The 20366-nt window shown below is 38.9% G+C and overlaps 1 protein-coding gene across 4 annotated transcripts in view; it reads right to left on the reverse strand.

Annotated features, from left to right (window-relative positions):
* Positions 1 to 1327: 1327 nt before the first annotated feature.
* The window catches only part of LOC124785632 (dihydroxyacetone phosphate acyltransferase), a 134331-nt gene continuing 115292 nt past the window's right edge, over positions 1328 to 20366 (reverse strand). For all 4 annotated transcript variants that reach the window (XM_047254197.1, XM_047254196.1, XM_047254198.1 and 1 more), the window contains exons 14-15: positions 13889 to 13961; positions 1328 to 2731 (exon numbers count right to left, since the gene is read on the reverse strand). In XM_047254197.1, the coding sequence (XP_047110153.1) occupies positions 2728 to 2731; positions 13889 to 13961 (77 nt within the window). In that variant the 3' untranslated portion in view covers positions 1328 to 2727. The remainder of the gene's footprint in view (positions 2732 to 13888; positions 13962 to 20366) is intronic.

The following is a 20366-nucleotide window of genomic DNA, read 5'->3' on the forward strand; positions in this document are numbered from 1 at the left end:
AAAATGCAAAGACCAATTACTTTGTTTACTTGACACCCCACAAGTATACTCACTGTAAATTGATTCCGTTTTCCAAGTGTGATTCTGTTTATTGTGATCTGTTCTGGATCTGCAGTCAGATGCATGATGCTTCACACAATGCATTTAATGAGCAACAAAGACCTTGCAATACAATGAGTTACAAATAACATGTAGCAGTCATTAATAAACCAGTTACAGCCTTTTTCTACTTTCCCTCAATGAGCTCATCTGAGCTATTCCTACTCGATGCACATTCTTATCAAAATTAATATAATATTACAGATCTTCGAGAGTGAATACTGCTTGGCTGTTTCCAGTTTTTCTATGAAATGCAACATGATGGTTTATCGAAATTAAGAATCATACAACTACCAAGATTTGCAGCTAATACAGGACTGAAATGGCACAATTTCAGAGACTTGTTACATACAGATATGATTTTATATATAGACTGAAGCAGTGAGTGAAAATCTGTACCAAAACACACACAAAATCGTATCTGTTTGAGACTAGTGAAGTCTCTGAAACTGTGTCATTTCATTTGTATAAGTACCTCCACCTGGGTTTCAGGCTAGATCCCCCACTTACGTTCAATGCTGAGGTGCTACTCCAGAACATGGAGAGCCTCGGCAATTCTTTTGTGTGTAAGGGGGAACCTAATACAGACTGGGATGCCAGTGAGAACTGAGGAGGGAGGCATGCCAGGGTACTCCGTGCAGTTGTGTGAACCGCTGTGCCCAAGTGGCTTAGAGGCTAAAGCCCCTGCTCAGTAAGCTGGAGAGCCAGATTCGATTCCTGGCCTTGGTACAGATTTTCACTTGCCATTTCAACACGACTAGCATGCAATTCTTTAGATATCGTTTCTTTTTCTGGTATATTTGTAAAGTTCTTTCTTTACACTTTAATATAATTTGTGAGTGTGTAAATAAAGGAAGAATTATGTATTATTTTCCCTTTTTCTACCACCATGTCTAGAGACTTGTTTCCAGAGCACACTTTGTTAAGTGGTTGCTTGATACTTTTCATCACTGATTACAAACCCATGTGCTACTGTTTCTTGAGCAGATAATCGATTTCTATCTTGTGTACAGCCATGGAAGGATAAGAAATCTTTTCAGCTAGTTTCCAGCTACAACAGTCACATGGCATCATGCAGTGTTTAGACTCTGATCACAGACTGGACTGTGCCTACAACCTTTTGTAATTTATTATTTCACAACACAGCCTAGTGTAGTTTCAGTTACAACAAAGTTAAAATAATATTTATGGAATTCCAATGTGACATTAGTGAAAGGATAAACTAGTATTGAATTCATTGTTTTTTCCTTTATGTCTTAGTTGCATTCCCCTGTCACACACAGCCCCCACAACAATGAGAAATTTATTACAATGAAGTATTTTGGACACATCTAAAAAACGACTTGTTCTAATATTTCTGACAGCATGCCAATCAAGATTTAAGCTTGGACACAAAATTGTAAAGCATTGAAAAAAACTTAAAATATGAAGCAACTAGTGCATACAGACTCCAGTGTGGATAATGCAATCATTTTTATGCTGGTCAAAAGAGGCTGTAATATAAAGAACATATCAAGCACAATGGTATAGTGGCATCTGGTCAACATATACAAAGTACAGAACAGACAGTTGGTAGCATCAAAAACACTATTAATATTCTGCACGTTGGACCTAGGGGAATGTAATTGGACATGTTTGTGGAATGAGAGAGACTCAAATGTAAGATAAAGGAAACAGCAAATTAATCAATGAACACACTGAATTTAAATCCAGAAGCTTTTTTTCTCATTATTTAAATAAACAATAGCTTCATACATTATAGCACATTCAGCTGTTGACTTAAGTTGAAAGCAGCACACTGGAGGTTGTAAACACAACCATTACACATATACAAAAGTAACTCGTTACAGAATACGGTTTATGGACACAATTTTACAACTAATAAATACTGTCAAAACACTTTTATGAATTTTGTAATGTTTGAACAACCCAAGCTGTAACACATTCAAAAGAAATTGAATAGCAATTCTATTAACCTAAAGTTACACTGATGCACAGGCACACATTAGTTAATTAAATGAACTATTCAAACACATCAGGTATACAAATGAATTAAAGCTAGTCTCATAATGTTGTATTCACAAAAATTACGCTACAAAATGTCTTTTACACTATTGACAAATTATATACAAGGAAACATAATGTTATGAATTATACAATGACACTCAGGTAACTACGTTTTGCATCCTCAAATTATTCAGACAATATTAAGATGAATCAGCAAAAAACTTGTTCCCTACATCAAAACAAGTTTCTTTTTCATGTATCACAAGGTGGCTATTCCAATACATTCAATTAAATACATTCAATATATACTAAACATCACAAAGAAATAATGTTCTAAAAATCAAGCACACATTTTATAAAGCAAATGTATTACCTAAGTCTTCACATTAGGTAAAGAACAAAAAATGGAGGACTAACACTCTGTTGATTATTATCTGAGTACAATATCCTTACTCCCTTCTTTAAAATTCTCAGGACTATGTTTCAAGGCAAGAAAAATATTCAACCTTCAGTTCCTATTGCAACAATAATGTTTCAGTTCAGTAGACCCAGAAAGCCTTCTACATTCTGAACCTTAATATGCCACAGTTTCCATTTTGTGTTCGATATGCTGTATACATGTTACCTGAAACAAAATTAATGGCATGCATTACACAGTGAGAAGCATTATTAAATATAGGTGTTAAATATCCAGCACTAATTCATTTAATTTTGAGGATAATCTCCAAAGGCATTTGGCAAATGGCATAATCAAAATATTTTACCCATGACAGTCTGTGTAGTGCTGCCGAGTGCCTTTTTGGCACATTTAACTGGCAAGTTTTGTGACACACTGCCTGCTTTGCTGTACCCAGGACTAATAGAGTTTCTTGAACTTCAATTAAAATCCAGCTGACAAGATCTATGTGTTTTTGAGTATCTGATAAACAAAAACTCAGTCAAGCAACAGAGAACAGTTTAAACTGGAAAGTCTGGTTTTCTAGGAACAAAACTATCACAAACTATCCACCAAAGCCAATACCAACCCCATAATCCAGTTAACAGGGGGAAGAGATTTAACATCTTCTCTCTTTAAGTAATATGGAGACAAACTCAGAGAGTGGTGGTGATATTATTTGTGATGCAGATAGCTTCACTTCAGTGGCTATGACCAGAGGTTGTGGCAAACACGTCATATGGTGAAGGCCACTGGCCTACAACAGGAAATAAATACTGGGCCCAAAGGGTGAATTGGCAATTTGTATCCTGTCACTGAAGACTTCATATTATGCTAACTCACGAATACAATTGTTACCTCCTCAAGTTACTGGATCTCGACTTTGATTTTGAACTCTACTGATCACATGGTCTTCAAAACAATTCTGGCTTTGTTTATTGGGTCTGATTTTGTCTGATGTTACTTGCAACTGTAACATTCACTCTCTATGGTGTTTTCAGCCAACAAATTATTGACAGTCGTCATATTCACACACAACGTGGCTCATAGCAGCAACATTTTTTCAGCATTTCTCTTTGATGCTCAGCATTTTATTAATTTTATCATAGACTGTTACATGGGCTGAATCTTCACCAGTATGGATTTAGAGGAGACATCAACTGAAGGAGCTATAAATAAGGTGATTTCACTAGTGGCAGACATTCATTCTATGTATGCTCTACCAATTACAATCGATATTATGGCACTTTCGATAACCTATGGCGGCCATCTCTCTTTGGACATCTTAGGAGTCAAAGTGTTCAGAGTCACCACACATCTAACTGAGAGACTTTTACCACAGGAGATAACTATCTTCAATATGCCTAGGAAAGGTAATAACAAACACCCTAATGAAAGGCTGTCCCCAGAGATCAGTGTGTGGTCCCTAGTTTTAGGATGTAGTGTTGGATCCCATATTACAGCAGTAACTTGAGAGCAGTAAAATAAGCAGACTGGTAGCATTTGCAGGTGACTTCTTGTTCACTATAAGTGGTGACTCGAGAAGAATTACATCAGACAAATGAAATGCTGGGCTGTATGAACTTGAAGGATGGTGCCAAAGCATCAAACTATCACTAGCACCTCACAAAACCACACACCTCCTCCTGAAAGGGAACTTAGTGAGAACCCTAAAATAACAGTACATGATGTAACAATTAGATGAAGTGTGGTAACGAGATGTCTAGGGAGTTTTTCTGGATGAATGTCAATATTTCAAACATTACCTAGAGGAGGCAGGCAGAAAAGGCTCAAATGTGAAGCACAAATTATAACCATCACAAACAAGTAATTTAAAATTCCTTGAAAAACTTAGGGCATACCACTAATCTTCATTAGTGCCAGTTACAGGATGTAGTGCAAGTGTTGGGCTCATAGATTACAGCATGTCAAGCCAGTTTCCTTAGTCATAAAAGTGAAACACGGCGTGCTACTGAGACTAACAGGCACCCATTGTAGAATTCCAAATGATGCATTGTTGCCAATTCTAGAAATATCCCCACTGGAAGTGCAAGGAATACTTAGAACTGAGGCCAAGAGGAAGAGACTAAAAATGATATTTCCTCACCTGTCAAGTGGAGTGATACATTACCTGACAGGTCATGGCCAGTATGCAAAATAACTGCACAAAGTCAAAAGACAGATGAAAAATAGTTGAGTCTCAACAGTGTACGCACTCTACAACTCTACTGTGGTCTGGAATAACTAGTTGTTCCACCTTTTCCTCACAGTCAGATGAAAGATGTTCTTGTAAAACATTGTTTAGGTAGTTAGCTTCTAGAGAATCTCCAATGTGCACACTCTTCATTGACGTATGTGCACAGATGATAAAGGAAGCATAGGCACAGGACATCGGCAAAGAGTGACAGTGATCTAGTATCCCCATCTGCTACGAGGGAGTCACTTACGCTTTGACATTGTGGCTTGGTGGCATTTTGGAAGGCAGAGAGAAAGTGGTGTGCCTACAGTGTCAACGTCCAGAAACAGATGAATGAAGCTGCAGAAACAGATGAATGAAGCTGAAGGGAAATGTCTCTTCTGTGATGTTACAAGATTCACTTTGAAAATGTTCTAGTTAATGATATCTGTTCATCGAATTTATATGAATGTTACACAAGTGCAACAAAATGTGGAAGAGTTCTTTAAAAGACAGTTACAAATTTTTATAGCTTGAAGATTACAGAGCTTCCTTACAGCCCTCAGCCCTTTGCAAATGGAAACAAAGTCACACAGCAAGAGTTGGTAGCACTGCATAGCAGGTCCGCAGCATCAAGAAACTATGAGAAGGCGACCATAAGAAAATAGTCATGGTAAAAGCTCATGAACAACAATCAAGGAGACATATCATTAGTGAAGTATTTGATTCAGTTACAACACATAACTGGAGTCTTTCAACACTTCAGTAGAACTATGCACATTACAAAATGTGACAGGTAATAGTGGTCAGGCATTAAGGACACAAGATACCAAGGCAACACTGAGGAACAAATCAACCTGGCGCATCTTGGCCAATACTGCAGCTGCCATATCCAGGAAGGCTAAGAAGGGAAGTGTATCGCTTTGGTGCAAATGATAACCAACAAGTGGATTCTAAGATGTTAGAGTGAATCATGGAATTAACTGTCACAGAGTGAACACTGCTGATGTGCTGCCCCATGCCCAAGAAATCCAGTAAATAACAGCTGCTGACCAGGGTAGTGTGAGGGTGGATCCAGTAGAGGAGACAATCTTCTAGTGTTTGGGTGTACCCTGAAGAATGAACAAAAAAAGATAACTGTACCAATTTTATACATAGAATCAGCAGCACCAAAAGTAGTATTAATAGTTGGGTAACTAGTTAAGGGATTAATAGTAGTTTCGTACCAGTATAAAGTAATTTTTCTGTTTTTCCTTTTTTGCAGTATTTGTCTCTTTTGAGCAGGTAGTATTATTTTTTTCTCTTTTTTTAGTATTTGTAAGAAACTGGTAAGAATAATTATTACAAAAAAAATGAGAGTTGTCTGGCCCATTTCAATTGTTCAGATACCATGCTGTTTTTGTGAAGAATGAAGGAATGAATGAATAAACAAACAAAACTGTCCTTCCACAATGACTTTTTCTCTCCTCCATTACTGAAGAGCAAAAAGTCTCCATCATTTGGAAGAGTACTACATTGCTTATTTTATGCTACCAAGATATCACGAGAATTCTTCTCCAACAACGTGCCTCAAAGTCTATATCCTTTTTTGTTCTTGATTCTCTACAATCCATGTCTGCACCACAGAGGGTAACATTCCAAACTAAATATTTTCTTTGTGTTCAAACCAACATACTCCAATGTTTGTAGCAACTCCTTTTTGTAGCATGGTGTTTCAGCTTGTTCAACCATCACTGACTATTCTGCTACCAAGTTACTTAAAGCTTGTGGCCTCTTTCAGATTCTCTCCATCAAGATTTAAAAATGAACAAAACACACACACACACACACACACACACACACACACACAGATGACGAGTTTCTGGCTCACTGTGAACAGCAGTGCTTGATGGAAGAAGCAGCCGGGTGGTGGAGATAAGGAGGAGGCTGGGGCAAGGAGAGGGAGAGATAAAGTAGGTGAGAGGGACAATAAAGAGCTGCTTGTGGGAGCATACAGGGATGATGTGCGGAGAGGATAAGGCAGCTAGCTGCTTTCAGGAGGTTAGACAGGGAGCAGGGGAATAGCAGAAAAGGAGAGAAATAAAAAGACTGAGTGTGTTGGCAGTACAGAGGGCTGTGTAGTGCTGGAATGGGGACAGGGAAGGAGCTAGATGGGTAAGGAAAATGACTGATGAAGGTTGAGGCCAGGAGGGTTATGGGAATGTAGGACATATTGCAGGGAGAGTTCCCACCTGTGCAATTCTGAAAAGCTGGTGCTGGTGGGAAGGAGACAGGTGGCATAGGCTGTGAAGCATTCATTTAAATGAAGAATGTCCTGTAGGGTGGCGTGTTCAGCAATGGGGTGGTCCAGCTGTTTCTTGGCCACAGTTTGTCAGTGCTTATTCATGCAGCCAGACACCTTGTTGACCGTTATGCCCATGTAGAATGCAGCACAGTGGTTGCAGCATAGCTTGTAGATCACATGACTGGTTTCACAGGTAGCCCTGCCTTGGATGGGATAGATGAAGCTCGTGATCGGACTGGAGTAGATGGTGGTGGGAGGATGGTATAGGACAGGTCTTGCATCTAAGTCTATTAGAGGGATATAAGGCACGGGGTTGGGAGCAGCAGTTTTGTAGGGATGGACAAGGATATCGCATAAGTTCAGTGGGCAGAGGACTACCACTGTGGGAAGGTTGGGAAGGACAGTGGGTAGGACATCCCTTACTTTAGGGCACAACAAGAGGCAGAGAGTGGTGAATTTGATTTAATTGCTCCAGTCCTGTGTGATACTGAGTCGTGAGGGAGATGCTCCTCTGTGGCCGGATGCTGGGACTTTGGGAGGTGGTGGGTGACTGGTGTCCCTCTGTCTAGCCACAGAGGAGCATTTCCCTCGTGACTGAGTACCACACGGGACTGGAGCAACTGAATCACATTCTCCGCCAGGGTTTCAACTACCTCTTGCCATGCCCTGAAATGAGGAATGTCCTACACACTATCCTTCCTACCTCTCCCACAGTGGTATTCCACCACCCACTGAACCCACACAAATCCTCATCCATCCCTACACAACCCTTCTCCCAACCCGTTGCCTCATGGTTCACATCCCTGTAATATACCTAGATGCAAGACCTGTCCAATACATCCTCCCAACACCACCTAATCCAGCCCGGTCACAAGCACCACCTACCCACCAAAGGCAAGGCTACCTATGAAACCAGTCATCTGATCTACAAGCTAAGCTGCAACCATTGTGCTGCATTCTACATGGGCATGACAACCAACAAGGTGTCTGTGCACATGAATGGTCACCGACAATTTGTGGCCAAGAAACAGCTGGACCACTGTTAAGCGCGCTGCCCAAAACAACGTTCCCCATTTCAACGACTGCTTCAGAGCCTGTGCCATCTGAATCTTCCTCACCATCAGCAGCTTTTCTGAATTGTGCAGGTGGGAACTCTCTCTGAAATATATCCTACATTCCCATAACCCTCCTGGCTTCAACCTCTGTTAGTCATTGTCCTTACTCATCTAGCTCTTCCCAGCCTCCTCCTTACCATGTCCACCTGGCTGCTTCTCCCATAATGTGCTGCTGCTTGCAGTCTGGCCTCAGAAGCCAGAGACTGTTGTGTGTGTGTGTGTGTGTGTGTGTGTGTGTGTGTGTGTGTGTGTGTGTGTGTGTGTGTTGTCTATTTCCGATGAAGGCCTTGTTGGCTGAAAGCTCACTTTCAGACATTCTTTTTATTGTGCCTATCTGCGACTCAGCATCTCTGCTATATAGTGAGTGGCAACTATCCTTTTCATCAGATTTAAATTAAGATTATTATTTGCACTTCCCTATTGCTTATTTACTCCCAAATTACATGACAACCAACAAGGTGTCTGTGCACATGAATGGTCACCGACAATTTGTGGCCAAGAAACAGCTGGACCACCCCACTGCTGATCTAACTTAATGTACCCAAGAATTTCTACCATTTAGGGTCAGTCTATTAATTACATAGTATCATTACACTACTTAGTGTTTCACTAGTTTTTCTATCCTTCCTAATTCCAAATTGCTCTTCCATGAGGTTTTGATTAATTTTGGTGGATTCTGTTGCTTATGACTTTTCTCAGAATCTCGGAGGCAATGGTCAGTAAACAGTTAATGTACAATAGTCTTCCCATTTGTCTACTGTGATCTCTCTAGAGTCTAGATGTTGGTATTAGGGTTATTCTTTTGGAAAATGTTGGAGATTTCTCCTTTTTCATACACGTCACTGATGATATCATAGATAAATAGAGGGTGCTCGGGAAATAGGGATGAATATTAAAATGCTATAGAACGTACAAAATTCATTGAAAATGTATTTTTTTTTACAAACACATTAAGTAGCTTTTATGTATGAAAAATTATATCCTCCATATGACCACGGCCACATGGGAACTAACAATGCGTTCATTGAAGTTCTCGATGTCGCACTCACTAATATCTGGTGGGTTGCCGTGAATAACCCCTCTTAATTTCATCCTTTAATTGATGTATTGTTTGTGGTTTGTTCACATACACTTTTGATTTCACAAATCCCCAAAAAAAGTCTAGGCATAAGATTGCATGATCTGGCAGACCGTTCCTGGTTACCACGTAAAGAGAGAAGTTTTTGAAGCAATTCTTTCACGGGATGTGTGACATGCTGCACCATCTTGTTGAAGCAAAAAATCATAATTTTCATCTGTAAGAGGGAAAAACTAATCAGAAAGCATATTTCAGTAATGGTTGCTGTTCTCAGTAACAGCAGCTCCCTCATCATTTTCAAAAAGGTATGGGCCGATCACCACTCCTGCCCAAAACACATACCACACAGTCATGCACTGTGAATGCATCTCATCTTCCACACTCACTTGGCAGATTTTTGCTATCCCAAATTCTGCAGTTCTGTTTATTGACATTCCCACTGAGGTGGAACACCTCATCTGAGAAAATTATTCTTTTTGTGAAGTTCTCATTCTTCGCTTGTCAATCCAAGACCCATTGAGCAAATCGATGTCTCTTTCCAAGATCTGCAAGCTTCGCCTCTTATGTAAGTTGAATCGTGCACATGCATTTTCAGATCTTTTGAAAGGATGTCATGAAGTGAACTAGGTGATAAATTCAATTGTTGAGCTCATCAGAGAACCGATTTTCTGGGGCTTACAGTCACATTGTCATGCACAACAGCAATATTTTCTTGTGTTCGAGTAGGAAGAGGTCATACTGTTTTCTTAACATTTGAAACAGAACCTGTGGTCTCAAACTTTTGAATCAACTTCCGAACTGATGATTTGGTTGTAGCAGCATTACCTCCGAGTGTCACACACAATTCACAAATGGTTGCCATGGGTCTCTCATTGGTTTTTTTTTTTTTTTTTTTTTTTTTTTTTTTTTTTTTTTTTTATAACCTTTTTAACTTGGATATACTGCTAAGTTTCCATCTGCTCCATGATGAAAATAAACATCAAACAACAATGCTTACCACACTAAAGCTATCAGCTACTAATGGGAAGGATCACAGATAACAAACATGAAAAAACCACGGCTGCAAACTGTCACATGACAAAATGGCACAAAATTCAAATTTGTCTTAACTTCCTTTATTATTGTTTTGATATCACACACAAATACTATTTTTTTATCATCTAATGCTTTGAACATTTCTCCAGTTATTTCATCGTGCCCAAGAGGCTGTTGAAAGTAATCGTTATTTAACCGCTTTATCAAACTCCTCTCCAAGTAATCAGCCCTGGATCTATGATATTTCCTAATTGGGGCAAAAACTTCATAGTGCCCCCCAACCCCCCAAAGCATTTGAGATAGGACCTAAAAAAAATTTAAAAATCAATTTTTCAAAAATATGTTTATTTTGTACTGCACGTCTATCTTAAGAGTTTCACATGTAAAACATGTTTGAGGAACTGTAAGACATGTTATTTGGTCTTAAGTGTGCCAAAGTGCAATGCCAAGCCTCTTCCCGCAGCATTTTTCTATCACACATCACTGTACTTTGCTCTGTAGAATTCAAATGTGTATTTTGTAATGGAAACAATCAAACCTATATCCAGGACAGTGGAAATTAAAATGTCCTGTGATGCCTCTCTTGCTCCCAGTCAATAGGTTCAACATCCTAACCCCCCTTAAAATAAACCCACGATTAATGCTGCATCTGTAACTGAGAGGATAAGAACTCTTCAGAAAATTTGCACTCTTTATTGCCTCTTAACTAATAACTTTCTCTTTTGTGTGACATAAAATTAAATGTAGGAAACATAAAACCAGTAAAGACAAGAGAGAAGCAAGACAGTACACATTTTTTCAATCCTTAGGCTCCAGCATTTCTTTTTTCTCTAATCTTGCTACAGCTTTATATGGCGTGCTTTCCTTTCTGTGAAAGAATCTATTACCTCGTCAAACGTTTTGCTACATGTAAAATCAAAATGTCGTTGGCTAATACTGAAAATCCTGTTAACGTGTAGTATCCAAGACTGGTGTGGTTTCTCGATTAGATTATGTCTATTTCATCACTGTCTGCTAGATAAAACAAAATAGGCCTTTCTGATATTGCAGCAATTGTAACATACACCAAGTAAGCAAGACTGATTTGTCACAAATGGTTGTTTTTACCTACCTCATTTACATAAGTAAAATGAGAGAATATAATTCATCAAGTACTAATATGAAATGCTTATTAGGCCTACAACAAGAAAAACATTTTTTGTTAGGAAATAGTTTCAGATTTTATTAATATGCTCCAGGTTCTCAGGCATGAGATCAGAAAGTAGTAGTACAAAATTTTTATACAAATTTGGAATCATCATATTCTTCCATATAATTTAGATGTCATATTCTTCAATATAATTTGTGTGATGTCCCCGTTTCTTCTCTTTTCTCATTCTAACGAACTAATTCTGTAACTATTCCTGCATTGTCAAAACTTATTACTTCACTAACCCTGCCAGAATCACCAGTTTAGTTTAGTTATCCCATGTTTATTCTCCAGTTAGGCACTAAAGTGTTCGTACAATGCGTTTTCCATGCTGCTCCAAGAATAGAACTTAAGCAGCTGCTAACTGGGGACTGTACAACTGGCCCTTAGGTTTATTTTGCCCAGCTTGTGTAGCTCCATCCCCTTTCGTCTGCAGAACATTTTTGTATTTCTAGATGCAATGGGGATTCCCCCGGCAGAGACATCATGTACACATTCAAAAATCAACTTATGATTCATTCAGAAATCAACTTGGAATGTGTTCAAAAATCAACAGGGATGCATTTCAAAATCATATGAATAATCATTAGACCAATGTGCGCTAGATGCTAGGCACTTTGTGAAACAAGGTTTTTTCCTTCAAGAACATGAATCTGGTGCCCCATGAAATTGGTGAAATTGCTGCCCGGGTCATATATCCCCAGTTTGTTGCCCCCCCCATAGATCCAGGCCTGCAAGTAATGGTGGTCCATGGCCATCCTGTGCTACATCTGTTACATCTTCTATGTATTCTTTTCAATAAACTGATAGTTCATTACTGTGAGGGATTAAACCTTATGAGGCTGGTCTTACACATCTTTCACTATACACATACTGATTTGTTATTCCATTGTCTCTCTACCTCATCAGCTTCATGACCGGCTTCTTAAACAAATAACCTCTCGTGCAGCAGACAAAAGTCAAACCAAATAATTTTCATTGACAATTATTCCCATTTCACAGAATTTTGGCAACACTAAAAATGATTCTAACTAGTGGGCCCATCTCTCATAGACACTACTGGAGGAGTCCGAGTCTTACATGGATCCACTTGGCAGAACAAACGACCTCCAGTATTAAGCAACTATGGTCTCATTATCTATGATAAATGTCACCAAGTAAACTTTGGTGAATTTGTCATTGCATTCTGTTGTCAGGAAATTCACATTGGAGCTACATAGAGCATTTCTGTGAGGGTTTACTTTTTTATGTTTATGTTTCTCAATACTATGCCACATATCAATTCAGTTGGATTTACTTCTGAATTATATGGAGGGAGGGAGGGGAGTGATTTTGGGGGAACTCATAAGGAACTGCAGATCATTATCTATAAGTTAGACAACATGTTTTGATTTAGTTCCATATTAATGGATATCTATCATAAATAGATCTTATTTCCTTTCCAAAATGACCGTAATGGTTGAATTTCATGACCAATGCTGAAGACCATCTCCCTTCCTCCCTTGATAGCTGTTAAAGTAGCTTTTGGTGAAACACAGATATACTTTTAAATCTGTAACTTATTAATGGTCTCCTGTTTACATTCTGTTCAGGCCACTCAGCAGAAAAGGAATGAAGTCAAGTCTTATTCTACTGGCATTTTGTGAACTTGACAAGAGTTTCAATTGAGTACATCTTAAAATGTTACTTGGGAAACTAAAATGTTTATTGTAATGGTAGCCTCTCACATGTGTTGACTCTTATCTCTGTAACTGAAAACTGAAACCCACACTTATGCCACAAGAATCAAATTAAATTCAAATGAGTTAGAACTGATTTAGCCCTATCTCAATAAGAAATTGCCTGAAATACAAACTGAAATATTTATTAATAATGGAAGTGGAACAACTTCTTTGGACTCACATTTGGGAGGATGAAGGTTCAAACCAGCGTCCGGCCATCCTGATTTAGGTTTTCCGCGATTTAAGGAAATCACTTCAGGCAAATGCCAGGATGGTTCCTTTGCAAGGACATGGCCGACATCCTTCCCCATCCTTCCCTAACACAATGGGGTTGATGACCTCACTGTTTGGTCCCCTCCCCCCAAATCAACCAACCAATAACTTCTTTAAAGAGAGAATTCTGTATTGATTTTTACAACACTGCATCTTAACAGGTTTGTTGCATTACTTTTTGTTTTGGAAGCTTTTGTTGTCCTGTCTGTACATGCAACATTGTTGTTCTTGAATTAGTTCAAGTCTGAGGGAGAAGAGGCAAGATTTAGCTGTGTTTTCAAAAGTGAGTACCATAAGCCTATGAAACTCTTTTTCTTTACAAACACAATACACTTTTGAAATCATATGCATTTCCACTGGTATGTACGTGTATTATATGAGGTGCAGTTGCAAAGGTAATTTGTAAAAATCTACTAATTTCCCCTTGTGATTTCTTCAGGCAGAAGAAAAGTAACAACAAATGTGAGATACTCACAATTTTGCTCGTAGCAACTCTGTACGAAAAACGCTCATGCGATTTTTCACTGGGTTTGGTGAGACAAGTTGACCTGAAAAAAGACAACAGCAAATATAATATACTTTGTTATCCAACATTTCCAGTGCCTAAAAAAATTAGAATATAACAGTACTATGAAGTAATTTGCAAATTTATCAAAAAATGTCACCAAGAGACATTGTTGCAGAAATGATGGGTTCTTGAGCAGAAAATTACTGATCAGCTAAAATAATTTATTTGATTACTCATACTTTCTTCAGAAAAAACAGCAACCATATTGTCATTTTTTTAATTATACATTTCAGCCTAAGGTCACACATCTGCTATCATTACCAGTTTCAACATATCAAGTCATCATCAGACAATGGGAATACATTACATAGTAACTCATCAACTGAACGGGCTTGGAGAGGCACTCATAATTGATTTGGTAATAAGTTAAACTGGTAATGAGACCACTCTTGTGACCTGAGACTGACCAACAAATATAAAATAATTTATCCTAGCTCATGTGACATGTCCCAAGTTTGAAGTTCATCATACTTTTCATTTTTGCAATTATGAATTAATATCGTAACTAGTCAAAGACCATATCCACATGCAAAACAATCTTAACTGGATCTGACAATGGAAAATCAGGATGGAATGTAACAATATTATGAGAAGGAAAGTTGCTACTCACCATACAGTGTGTGTGAGTTGCATTTGCATGTGCGTGTGCGGTGCGCGCGCGCGTGTGTGTGTGTGTGTGTGTGTGTGTGTGTGTGTGTGTGTGTGTGTGTGTGTGTGTGTGTGTGCGTGTGTGCGCGCGCGCGCGCACGCGTGCACACACGCATGTATGTGTGTCTTTTGTTGACAAAGGCCATCGGCCAAAAGTTTTAAGTGTGGAAATCTTTTGTTGTGCCTGTCTCCAACTCAGCACCTCCACTATATGGTGAGTGGCAACTTTCCTTCTCATAATATTGTAAATTGAATCTGAGTACTATATTATGAATAGTTTACCAGTTAAGTTCAACTGTAATAAAATGTTCTCCAAGTGATTTTCTCCCTTCCTCATCCATTTACACACAGGTGCCTGGAGCGATTTAGGGAAATCACGGAAAACCTAAATCAAGATGGTCGGACGCAGGATTGAACCGTCGTCCTCCCGAATGTGAGTCCAGTGTGCTAACACACTGCGCCACCTCAACAATGGGTACAGATATGCTAAACATATACGTGTAGGACAGCACACAAAATCATCAAAAAGAACTAATTTTATTGCATGATGTTCCATTGTTGGTACTTGTGGGACTCTCCGTGTCACAAATTAAATAAATAAAAAACCATTTTGCAATTGAGACTGTCGATTCTTTCCTGAAATCAGTCATAAGTATTATGGTACACTAAAGTAGGCAGCCGGCATTGCTCATGAAGACAGTCAGCAGGCAGTGGTGGCATATTTAAGCCCCTGCACTTGTCTTTGAACTGATCCATGTAACTGTCTTCTGCGGGCATGAATGTGCAATGTGGGACCAACTGATAGACCAGCTAGTAGACTAGATTGTTTTTGCATTGTAGAACAAGACTTGCCATAGATCTTCTTTCTGTTATGAACTGTTTCTCAAGTTCATTATTCACACAGGTATGTGCAGAGTACCAAACACATGTCTGACACAGTTGTTATGTTCAAGCACGTTGCAATCGGCAGTTGTTTTAAGTTGATATGTTCTATAATTACAGTGTCCATGGAAACCATTATCACTGACATTATAAAACCCAGAATCATTAATTTCAATACATTATCCTTTGAAATTATTGTCCCTTTTGAAACTCTTGTTAGTCTCAAAATACCACTCAATGAGAAGGAAATACTACCAAGTCTCTGCCACACATGAACTTCATCATGTCTTCTGGGAAGTGAGCTTTATGTCTGTATTGGAAAGTAAGAAAATCATGGGTAGGTGGCACATTCTGCTAGGTAAGCAGTTTTTAAGAAGTGCACACCAATCACAGGATTGCCATCGCTGTACACTGCCTATTTTTGATATTACTGTTCACTACTGGCTGTTTTACAGTTTTTGTTTTCTTGTAGACAAGATATAAAATGTAGATTGGCAATGGCAAGGAAAGTGTTTCTGAAGAAGAAAAATTTGTTAACATCGAGTATAGATTTAGGTGTCAGGAAATTGTTTCTGAAAGTATTTGTATGGACTGTAGCCATGTATGGAAGTGAAACATGGACGATAAATAGTTTGGACAAGAAGAGAATAGAAGCTTTCGAAATGTGGTGCTACAGAAGAATGCTGAAGATTAGATGGGTAGATCACATAACTAATGAGGAGATATTGAACAGAATTGGGGAGAAGAGGTGTTTGTGGCACAACTTGACAAGAAGAAGGGACCAGTTGGTAGGACATGTTCTGAGGCATCAAGAGATCACCAATTTAGCATTGGAGGGCAGTGTGGAGGGTAAAAATCGTAGAGGGAGACCAAGAGATGAATACACTAAACAGATTTAGAAGGATGTAGGTTGCAGTAAGTACTGGGAGATGAAGAAGCTTGCACAGGATAGGGTAACATGGAGAGCTGCATCAAACCAGCTCCAGGACTTATTGGAATACATATTAGAGTCTATACAGGATTTGCACTTGAGTTAGATCTTCATTTAACTATATTGTAGATCCCTCAAACAAAAACCTGTGCCCAATAGTTGGAAGAAAGCACAGTACACATCTATTTGCACACAGAATAGCTGAAGTGATTCGCAAAACTACGATTCAGTATCTTACACATCAACTTTTTGTGGAATCTGAGAGCATACTTTGATCTCAAACATAATGAGATATCTCGAACATAATGATCTCCCCTGTTGCAATCAACGTAGATTCCAAAAACGCTGGTAATGTGAACGCCAACTCACACTTTTCTCACTCGACATCATGAAAGTCATGGATCAAGGTAGTCTAGCTAGATGTAGTATTTCTTGACTTCCTAAAAGCATTTGACTAAAAATCACAACACTTATTAAAGAAACATAGGGTATCAAATGAAATTAGTGACCAGACTAGTTTCTTGGTAGGGTGGATGTTATCTTTGATTTAGATTCATTTATAGATGGGGAAGCAACTTCAGGCTTCTCCAGGAAAGTGTATTCAGACTTTTCCTGTTCACATAGTATATTAATAACTTGGCACACAGTATTAGTAGTAACCTCAGACTTTCAGTAGACAGTGAGAGATTTTGCAGTTTTCTTTAAATATTCAAAAATGAAAAATTCTATACTTCGAAAACCGAACAAACACATAGTGTCCTATGACTACAAAATTTATGAGTCACAACTGGAAGCAGTCAGCTCATAAATACCAGGGCCCAAAAATTGGTAGGGATGTTGTTGTTGTTGTGGTCTTCAGTCCTGAGACTGGTTTGATGCAGCTCTCCATGCTACTCTATCCTGTGCAAGCTTCCTCATCTCCCAGTACCTACTGCAACCTACATCCTTCTGAATCTGCTTAGTGTATTCATCTCTTGGTCTCCCTCTACGATTTTTACCCTCCATGCTGCCCTCCAATGCTAAATTTGTGATTCCTTGATGCCTCAAAACATGTCCTACCAACCGATCCCTTCTTCTAGTCAAGTTGTGCCACAAACTTCTCTTCTCCCCAATCCTATTCAATACCTCCTCATTAGTTACGTGATCTACCCACCTTATCTTCAACATTCTTCTGTAGCACCACATTTCGAAAGCTTCTATTCTCTTCTTGTCCAAACTAGTTATCATCCATGTTTCACTTCCACACATGGCTACACTCCATACACATACTTTCAGAAACGACTTCCTGACACTTAAATCTATACTCGATGTTAACAAATTTCTCTTCTTCAGAAACGCTTTCCTTGCCATTGCCAGTCTACATTTTATATCCTCTCTACTTCGACCATCATCGGTTATTTTACTCCCTAAATAGCAAAACTCTTACTACTTTAAGTGTCTCATTTCCTAATCTAATTCCCTCAGCATCACCCAACTTAATTAGACTACATTCCATTATACTCGTTTTGCTTTTGTTGATGTTCATCTTATATCCTCCTTTCAAGACACTGTCCATTCCGTTCAACTGCTCTTCCAAGTCCTTTGCTGTCTCTGACAGAATTACAATGTCATCGGCGAACCTCAAAGTTTTTACTTCTTCTCCATGAATTTTAATACCTACTCCGAATTTTTCTTTTGTTTCCTTTACTGCTTGCTCAATATACAGATTCAATAACATCGGGGAAAGGCTACAACCCTGTCTCACTCCTTTCCCAACCACTGCTTCCCTTTCATGCCCCTCGACTCTTATAACTGCCATCTAGTTTCTGTACAAATTGTAAATAGCCTTTCGCTCCCTGTATTTTACCCCTGCCACCTTCAGAATTTGAAAGAGAGTATTCCAGTTAACATTGCCAAAAGCTTTCTCTAAGTCTACAAATGCTAGAAACGTAGGTTTGCCTTTTCTTAATCTTTCTTCTAAGATAAGTCATAAGGTTAGTATTGCCTCACGTGTTCCAACATTTCTACGGAATCCAAACTGATCTTCCCCGAGGTCCGCTTCTACCAGTTTTTCCATTCGTCTGTAAAAAATTCGTGTTAGTATTTTGCAGCTGAGACTTATTAAACTGATAGTTCGGTAATTTTCACATCTGTCAACACCTGCTTTCTTTGGGATTGGAATTATTATATTCTTCTTGAAGTCTGAGGGTATTTCGCCTGTCTCATACATCTTGCTCACCGGATGGTAGAGTTTCGTCCGGACTGGCTCTCCCAAGGCTGTCAGTAGTTCTAATGGAATGTTGTCTACTCCCGGGGCCTTGTTTCGACTCAGGTCTTTCAGTGCTCTGTCAAACTCTTCACGCAGTATCTTATCTCCCATTTCGTCTTCATCTACATCCTCTTCCATTTCCATAATATTGTCCTCAAGTACATCGCCCTTGTATAAACCCTCTATATACTCCTTCCACCTTTCTGCCTTCCCTTCTTTGCTTAGAACTGGGTTGCCATCTGAGCTCTTGACATTCATACAAGTGGTTCTCTTCTCTCCAAAGGTCTCTTTAATTTTTCTGTAGGCAGTATCTATCTTACCCCTAGTGAGACAAACCTCTACATCCTTACATTTGTCCTCTAGCCATCCCTGCTTAGCCATTTTGCACTTCCTGTCGATATCATTTTTGAAACGTTTGTATTCCTTTTTGCCTGCTTCATTTACTGCATTTTTATATTTTCTCCTTTCATCAATTAAATTCAATATTTCTTCTTTTATCCAAGGATTTCTATTAGCCCTCGTCTTTTTACCTACTTGATCGTCTGCTGCCTTCACTACTTCATCCCTCAGAGCTACCCATTCTTCTTCTACTGTATTTCTTTCCTCCATTCGTGTCAATTGTTCCCTTATGATCTCCCTGAAACTCTCTACAACCTCTGGTTCTTTCAGTTTATCCAGGTCCCATCTCCTTAAATTCCCACCTTTTTGCAGTTTCTTCAGTTTCAATCTGCAGTTCATAACCAATAGATTGTGGTCAGAATCCACATCTGCCCCAGGAAATGTGTTACAATTTAAAACCTGGTTCCTAAATCTCTGCCTTACCATTATATAATCTATCTGATACCTTTTAGTATCTCTAGGATTCTTCCAGGTATACAACCTTCTTTTACGATTCTTGAACCAAGTGTTAGCTATGATTAAGTTATGCTCTGTGCAAAATTCTACAAGGCGGCTTCCTCTCTCATTCCTTCCCCCCAATCCATATTCACCTACTATGTTTCCTTCTCTCCCTTTTCCTACTGACGAATTCTAGTCACCCATGACTATTAAATTTTTGTCTCCCTTCACTACCTGAACAATTTCTTTTATCTCGTCATACATTTCATCTATTTCTTCATCATCTGCAGAGCTAGTTGGCATATAAACTTGTACTACTGTAGTAGGCATGGACTTTGTGTCTATCTTGGCCACAATAATGCATTCACTATGCTGTTTGTAGTAGCTTACCCGCACTCCTATTTTTTTATTCATTATTAAACCTACTCCTGCATTACCCCTATTTGATTTTGTATTTATAACCCTGTAATCACCTGACCAAAAGTCTTGTTCCTCCTGCCACCGAACTTCACTAATTCCCACAATATCTAACTTTAACCTATCCATTTCCCTTTTTAAATTTTCTAACCTACCTGCCCGATTAAGGGATCTGACATTCCACGCTCCGATCCGTAGAATGCCAGTTTTCTTTCTCCTGATAATGACGTTCTCTTGAGTAGTCCCCGCCCGGAGATCCGAATGGGGTTCTATTTTACCTCCGGAATATTTTACCCAAGAGGACGCCATCATCATTTAATCATACAGTAAAGCTGCATGTCCTCGGGAAAAATTACGGCTGTAGTTTCCCCTTGCTTTCAGCCGTTCGCAGTACCAGCACAGCAAGGCTGTCTTGGTTAATG

Source organism: Schistocerca piceifrons, chromosome 1 (assembly GCF_021461385.2).
Source record: "Schistocerca piceifrons isolate TAMUIC-IGC-003096 chromosome 1, iqSchPice1.1, whole genome shotgun sequence".
NCBI lineage: Eukaryota > Metazoa > Arthropoda > Insecta > Orthoptera > Acrididae > Schistocerca > Schistocerca piceifrons.